Raw genomic sequence first — 7972 nt, 5'->3', positions numbered from 1 at the left:
TCGTGGTTGGGTTAATTGTCATATAGTTGCTCTGATTGTCTGGTGGGTGTGGCTTATGACGTAGTGAAAGTATGGTCAATTTGCATGTTTGTCTTTTATTAGTATAGGATATAAAATATAATAAATATTTTTTAAGGACATGTGATGACCTAATTCAAAATCACTGTGAGCAGATTCTCGAGGAGAACGTGGTGGAAGTCCATTCTTTTGTGCGTTTGCTAGCTGACATTAGCCCTGACCACGATAAGGTAGAGCGTAGTGGTCATCATTTGCAGACGGAGGAAACTGCACAAACCAGGCCTGGCGAGAAGAGCCTGAGAAGGGAAACCACATTGGTCGGGGTGCCAGTAACTTGCTTTCGTGGCAGGTTTTCTCCTTCCGCTTGTGAAGGAGGGCATGGTCGGACTTTGCATACGTTTTATAATAATTCCCATCCCCGCTGCGGTGATAGGGGATTTCCTCCTTTGGAATAGCACCCCCAGTCTTATCTATTGGCTATCATGGACCCATGGCTTTCTAACAGTTGAGAATGTTCTGCTTTTCAGATAATACCATCCAGTCGATTTTCTGTTGTTGCTGTTGCTGTTCCGTGCAGAAGCGGTAAGTCTTGTTTCCGAGGCCAACTACTTGGAAATGAATGCGTTCAGTTTCGAGTCTCCATGTCTCTTTGTATCTGCTGTTGCCTTATCCTGGGAAACTCTTCTCCCGTTTTTCCCCCCTTTTAAATGCCTAGTTATTTAAAGCCATAGGTCAAATGTCAGGCCTTCTGTGATCCTTTCTTAATCCTTTTGGGTTTAATTGCTCCTTCGATTGTCTTTCCAAAGCATGCAGTTTGGTTCTTTATTTAATATTTAATTCGTGTATCCTATTTGTATGTCTGTGCTCCACTCTATAATTTTACAGGCAAGAATTCTGTCTTATTCATTTGACTATCTCCACCAAAACTATACTTTGGTGTCCAGCAAATGAATGTATAAGAATAAAATCCAAAGCACCATGGAAACAGTCACAGCTAACATTTAATGGGAGTGTTCCATATGTCAGATTGTACTAAGAGGTTTGCATTTATTAGCTCAAGTAACTCTCAAAGCCACCTATGGATTTTTACAATCTCATTTTTTCACAGATGAGGAAATTGAGGCTTAGAGACATTACATTGCCTACCCAGGGCCACACTATGAAATGGTAGAGCTGGGATTTGAACTCATGTTCTTAATTACTATATCATGTCTACTTATAACAATAGATGCTATCAAATGAGGTAATGCATGTAAAATGAGTAACACTGTGCCTGATACAGAGTGTTACATGATCATGTTTATAATTTTATGCCTTTAACATGGACCAGACTTTGTATTGGGCATGTGACATGTTTCCTCAATTTTATTTCATAACAACTCTATGTGCTTTTAGCACCTCTAGTTTCCAGATAAGAAAAATTAAATTCTGAGAGGTATAGTAACTTTTCCAAGGAAATAGTCTTCATAATTAAAAAAGCCTCAGGAAAGAGACCTGGATTTTTGTACTAGTTTTGGGATGATCTAGAGCAGTGGTTCTCAACCTTCCTAATGCCGCGACCCTTTAATACAGTTCCTCATGTTGTGGTGACCCCCAATTTCATTGTTACAAATTGAACATAATTAAAGCATAGTGATTAATCACAAAAACAATATGTAATTATATATGTGTTTTCCGATGGTGTTAGGCGACCCCTGTGAAAGGGTTGTTCGACCCCCAGGTTGAGAACCGCTGATCTAGTGTAACATGATTATTTTCTTATTTTTTTTTAATGTCAGGCAAGTGAGAACACAAATAAGCCTGAGCAATGATGAAGAACTCTCAGAAAAATACATTCAGCCTCGCAGACGGTGCTTCAGTGAATTGAGAAGTAAGAAGCAAGTGAGTATCATCTTGATGGGTGGTAAGGGTGGGGGTCAAGGAAGCTTGCGTTTTTAGGATCTGCTCCTGTAGGTACTGTTTGCTACCATGCCCAGGTCCTAGTATTGCGCTTGGCACATAATAAGGGCTCAATAAGCATTTAGCAAATGAATTTTCTAGAAGAAATTGAAAGAAGAAAAAAAAAAGACCAGTTAACATAGCCTGCTCAGTTATATTTTGGAAGAACTTGAAACTGGACAGAGAATAGGGAAAAAATGTATTCTGGCTACTGCCCCTTTGAGGCCAGGATTAGTTTTCAGTCCAGTGTTCTTAGGAAGCATGGTAAAGCCAAGCACAAGCTTACAGCACCTGAAAGAAAAGGGCTGCTTTTCTTTTTCTTTTTCTTTTTTTTCTTTTTTCAGTTGATCAGCAGCCTAGCCAGGATCTCTAGCCAAGTTCTGGTCTGGATCTCCATCGAAGTTCTGGTGTTTATTGTCTTGTTACATCTGTAATTATACCAGTACTGTCCCCCAACCCTCCCCGGCCTTTCTGCTGTAGTATGACAGTCTGTTCGAGGCTTCTCTGCCTCTGTATCTATTTTTGTTCATAAGTTTATAATGGTCTTTATTATCCAGAAATGAGTGAGATCATGTGGTATTTTTCCTTCATTGATTGGCTTATTTCACTTATGCTTTTCTTTTTCCAAGAGAGAAAAAAATCCATAACATAAAGTGAAACTATTGGGGAAGAAATCAAGGGGAAAAAAAATATCCAATGTAAAAAAACAACAAACAAACAAAATTAATGCAATGCTGGCAACAGAATGTGTGATCTTGAAAATTTCCAAACCATGAGTGTGTTGCTGGATCCGAAAGTTGTTTTATAGTTGCTCATTTCCTACGTTTATCCCACCCTGGCTTCTGCTCTGGCACAGCTGGATGGGAGAAGGGAGGCAGCAGGCAAAGATGCTCTATGCCTCTTCGTGATTAGTACAGATCATGATCAGTATATTGTTAAAACAGTGGCACAGCTACTCACTGCTTGGTTTTCACAGTCCAACAGGGGCCGTGTGCAACCATCAAAACGCAAGCCGCTGCCTCCCCTCCCGCCCCTTGAGGTTGCTGAAGAGAAGACCCTAGTCATGGCACTCTATGATTTCCTGCCCAGAGAGCCCTGTGACTTAGCATTAAAGAGGGCAGAGGAGTACCTGATCCTGGAGAAGCATGATACTCACTGGTGGAAGGCAAGAGACCGTTGGGGGTAAGATTGGTGGCTCGGTCCTTATCAAATACCTCCCCTTTGATCCCCTACAGACATCTGAAGCATCAAGAGGGCTGTTTACTGGCTCAGTTTCTCTGGGTTTATAACTTCCTTCTATGTGAAATTAAACCTGTCCCCCCAGCTCCCCATGCGTATGAGGGCATTCTAGCACCATGATTTCAGCAGACTCTCAGAAGCAGATACACCTGGCTTCACATCCCAATGCTGCCACTTACTATCGTGTCCTTTGGGCAAGTCACTTACCCTGTCTGTTTCCATTTCTTTTTTAAAAGATATGTTTTTAAAAATTGATTTTAGAGAGAGAGGAAGGGAGAGGGAGATAGAAACAAGGATTGGTTGCCTCCTGCCTCCTGCATGCCCCCCCCCTTCCCCCCCCCGGGGATCGAGCCCACGACCCAGGCATGTGCCCTGACTGGAAATTGAACCAGACACCTCTTGGTGCATGGGCCAACACTCAAGCACTGAACCACACCAGGCGGACTTCATTTCTTTTCTTTTTGAAATTGAGCTGTAATTGGCATATAACATTCCATTAGTTCCAGGTGTACAACATGACCTATAATAAAAAAAAAGCATAATATGCAAATCAACTGAATGGCCAAACAGCGGAATGACCGTCCAGATGATCTTCCAGGCGACCTTCTTGACGAAGCTGCGAGGGCCTCTAGTGATGGAATATTTGTATATATTTTAAAACCATCACCAGAAGAAGTTTAGTTAACATCTGTCACCATAGATAATTACAGAGTATTTTTTCTTGTGATGAGAACTTTTAAATATGCAAAACAGTACTATTAACTATAGTCACTATGCTGTACATTACATTCCCAGGACATTTATTTTGTCACTGGAAATTGTATCTTTTGACCCTCTTCACCAATTGTTCCCACCCCCACGGCACTCCCCCATCTCTGGCAACCACCAAGTTGTTCTCTTTGTCTATGAGCTTTCATTTTTAATGTAAAATACCTTTTAGATTCCACCTATAAGTGAGGTCATACAGTATTTGTCTTTTCTCTGACTTATTTCATTTAGCATAGTGCCCTAAAGTTCCATCTACATTGTTGTAAATGGTAAGATTTAATTCTTTAGTATGGCCAAATAATAATCTATTCTATCTATCTATCTATCTATCTATCTATCTATCATATCACATTTTCTTTATCCATTCTTGCATTGATGGATACTTAGGTTGGTTCCATGTCCTGGCTATTGAAAATAATGCTGCAATGAAAATTGGGGTCCACATTAGTGTTTGTTTTTTTGTTTTTGTTTTTCAAATAAATGCTCAGAAGTGGAATTGCTGGGTCACAAGCTAGTTCTATTTTTAATGAGTTTTTATGTCTTTATTTATAAAGTGGGAATAATAATTCCTATAGGTTCCTATTCTGATTTACACTTTCTCTGGGAATTTGATGTGCTTATTTGTTTTTTCCTGTTAGGCTCTAAGGCAGGAACAGAAACAGGCTCTTCCTTATTTTCATATTTCTACAATGACTAGTTTTGGAAGTAGGTGCTGAATTAAGCAGCAAGGGAAAAAAGACCCTGGGATGCAAACAGACTTCACTGTGTCAGTTGCAATAGATGGTTAATGCCTGACTGAAGTCCTGGGTAGAGAAGGATTCTGAGGAGTTTCTGGGCTCTCTGGGAGAGAATGCTGGCATTGATTTCTGATCTTTGTCAAGATTTGAAGATTATAAATATACAAATATCAGAAGTATTTATATTTCATGCCCTCTTTCTTTCTTAAAAAATATATTTTATTGATTTTTTACAGAGAGGAAGGGAGAGGGATAGAGAGTTAAAAATATCAATGAGAGAGAAACATTGATCAGCTGCTTCCTGCACACTCCCCACTAGGTATGTGCCTGCAACCAAGGTACATGCCCATGACCAGAATCGAACCTGGGAACCTTGAGTCCTCAGGCTGACGCTCTATCCACTGAGCCAAACCGGTTAGGGCTCATGCCCTCTTTCTTTATATTTTCCTGATTATTTGGCTGTCTTTCCAAATCTTAGTTTAGACTCAACATGTGATAGAGATGTTTCAGTGGGAATAGTTATCAGTGGGTTTAAGACTGTGGAAATAGCGACTCCTGCAGGTGGCCTGTTGGCATGATTCAGACCTAAACAACCAACCAACCAACCAATTAATATTTAACTTTAAAGTTAATAAGTGCGTATAGTTCTTTATAATATGAAAACATGATAAATAATGCCAACGTTCTCAAAAATAAGCACCGTTCTTCATTTAGTAAATCATTTTCAATGCACTGTGACTCACATATTGAAATATATGGTATTGTTTGCAGATTTGATTGATCTAAACCTTATCACATTTTATACATTGTTCTATTAGTTGCTTTTATTTCCCAATAATATGTCTTCGGGATCTTTTTGTAATTTCAAATGGAATTTGAAGGTGTAGGTGTAAGAAAAGGGAATTCCTCGCCCCGCGGAAGGGCTGGTAAATTGGTGTATCTTCCTTCTAGACAATTTGCTGTGTCTACTGAAAGACGCACATGCGTGGTGTCCCAGCAATTTCCCTGCTTAGTGTCTGTCTTAGAGAAATGCCCCTCCTCGAGCAAAAAAGGCACATTCAAACATTTCTTCGTCACGTTGCTGTAATAGGGACGTGGCTAAACTAGAATGTCTACTCTATCGAATGCTCTGCAGCAAACAATATCTTTGTAATTGCGCTGCTGTTAACCTGGTCACTATGACATCTCAGTGGTCATGTAAATGCCCCCTTTTCTCTCTAAAAAGATTCTGGTGTCATAAGACACCTTTAAACTACTCACATGATACGTCAGAATCTTACTATTTATTATTTTGAGATTCTAGTTAAATGTGGAAGTGAAAAACCTGTTTTCCTCTTTTAACAACTACATCAATAAAATGAATTTGACTTCCCCTAGAGCCTTGACATTTATAAGAATTGTTGCCATTATAATGCTAGAAACTTGGCCAAATTTTTATTTTTGCTTTGTCTTTTGTTATAGGAATGAAGGCTTTATTCCAAGCAACTACGTGGCTGAAAACAAACTAACCAATTTAGAAATTTATGAGTAAGTGTCTTCCAAAATACGCTCTATGGTTAATCTATGAAAATCAGCTACATTTTGTCAGGTTATAAGCGCAAATACTGTTTTCGGTCTGAAAAAGGAAAAGAAAGTCACACGTTCGGCAGCTCTGGTTCAAGAGGCCTTTGATCCTTATAATGGTTGATTCAGAAACTTCTTTTTCTTAAACTTATTTTTGTTTCGGTTTGTGTAGCCATTCTTTTTTGTTTTGGCAGTGACAGCACGAAACCAAACACTCGTCTTGCATTTGTTTTACTCTGTGTCCTAAACGGAAAATTATTTTTAAAAGGACATTACATTTTCAATGAGTGGCAAATTGGACTGAATTTATAGACACGTTACTATATTTTGGCTCCTGTTTTGAAATGTTTTAGAAACAGTTGCAGATGAGGACGAGGCCAGTCTAGTTTGGAAGAACTCTTGGCATGTTTGCTGGAGTCCTGCTTAGAAATCTGTTTTTTGTTATATGGATCTGGAAGCTAGAGCAGATCTTAGCAATCACTTGTTTAGTCCCTCATTCTGCAGATCAGAAACTATAGTTGAGAGATTAATTTATACGTAGGGAGTAGCCGAGCTGGGAGTAGTCCTAGTCTTTTGTAACTTCAGCATCAACTTGAGCTCTTGAGTGCCCTCCCCCCACTTAGATACTTGTTTTGCAATTAACATATGCTTCCAGCAGGTGGCAGTAGGTAATGAGCGGAGGCATTAAGGCCCGTGCTTCTCTGAGAACCAGTGAGCAAATACACATTGAATGAGAGAACCCCCTTGGTCCACCTTGCTACCAATTTAAGTCACCTAGAGGCCAGACTCAGCGTATCCCTTCCCTAAAACAAATCCAATTTTTAAAGAATTGGTGAATAACGTACACTTTATTGGAGGGAAGAAACAGGTGACGGATGACCACGGGATACATGGCACATCTACGTAACCTTACCAGACTTCTCTATTAGCTATGTCTCAAGCTAGACCTCTCTCCCAAGTCACTCTCCTTGGCCCCATCAGAGGGTCTCTTCTCTCTTCTCCTTTCTTTCACTCCCGTCTCTTGACCTGCGTCATTTAGCTCTCCCCCTGAAATTCCAGTCTCCACTCAGTCAGACAAAGCCCTTCGTGGCCGAACCCACCTTCCCTGGAAAACATTTCCACAGCTGTCTACAGTTACTCAAGGATGGCCCATAGGGGTGTCACCACTATCTCCACTAAAGCTGACCAACACAAACAGGTCTCTCTCTCTCTCCCTCCCTCTCTCTGTTTGTGTGTACCCTCTTGCTTTTTTTTCTCTTTAATATATATATTTTTTCAATTATAGTTGATATACATTGTTATATTAGTTTCTGGTGTACAACCCAGTGAGTAGACATTTATATAACTTACAAAGTGATCACCCTGATAAATCTAGTACCCATCCGACACGACACATAGTTATTACAATATTATGGACTATATTCCCTATTCTATTCCGTAACTGCCAATTTGTATTTCTTCATCCCTTTACCTTTTTCGCCCATCCTCCCAATCACCCTCCCATCTGGCAAATATCAAATTGTTCTCTGTATCTATGAGTCACAAACAGGTCTCTTTGAAAGCCAGGTCAGGGAAGTTTTGTTTGGAAATCTCCCGCTAAGAAAAAAAAAAAAAGTCTTTTAAAAAAATCTATCTATCTATCTATCTATCTATCTATCTATCTATCTATCTATTTATCTATCTATCAGAATCCCAATTTGGTTTTTCCA

The 7972-nt window shown here is 39.7% G+C and overlaps 1 protein-coding gene across 1 annotated transcript in view; it reads left to right on the top strand.

Annotated features, from left to right (window-relative positions):
* Nucleotides 1–7972, top strand: part of TXK (TXK tyrosine kinase) — a 62686-nt gene that overhangs the window by 22818 nt on the left and 31896 nt on the right. The window contains exons 2-5 of the mRNA XM_006759258.2: nt 546–600; nt 1797–1899; nt 2933–3138; nt 6162–6227. Coding sequence (XP_006759321.1) covers nt 546–600; nt 1797–1899; nt 2933–3138; nt 6162–6227 — 430 coding nt within the window. The remainder of the gene's footprint in view (nt 1–545; nt 601–1796; nt 1900–2932; nt 3139–6161; nt 6228–7972) is intronic.

This window comes from Myotis davidii, unplaced genomic scaffold (assembly GCF_000327345.1).
Source record: "Myotis davidii unplaced genomic scaffold, ASM32734v1 scaffold455, whole genome shotgun sequence".
Classification (NCBI taxonomy): Eukaryota; Metazoa; Chordata; class Mammalia; order Chiroptera; family Vespertilionidae; genus Myotis; species Myotis davidii.
This window is presented reverse-complemented; position numbering and strand designations above follow the sequence as displayed.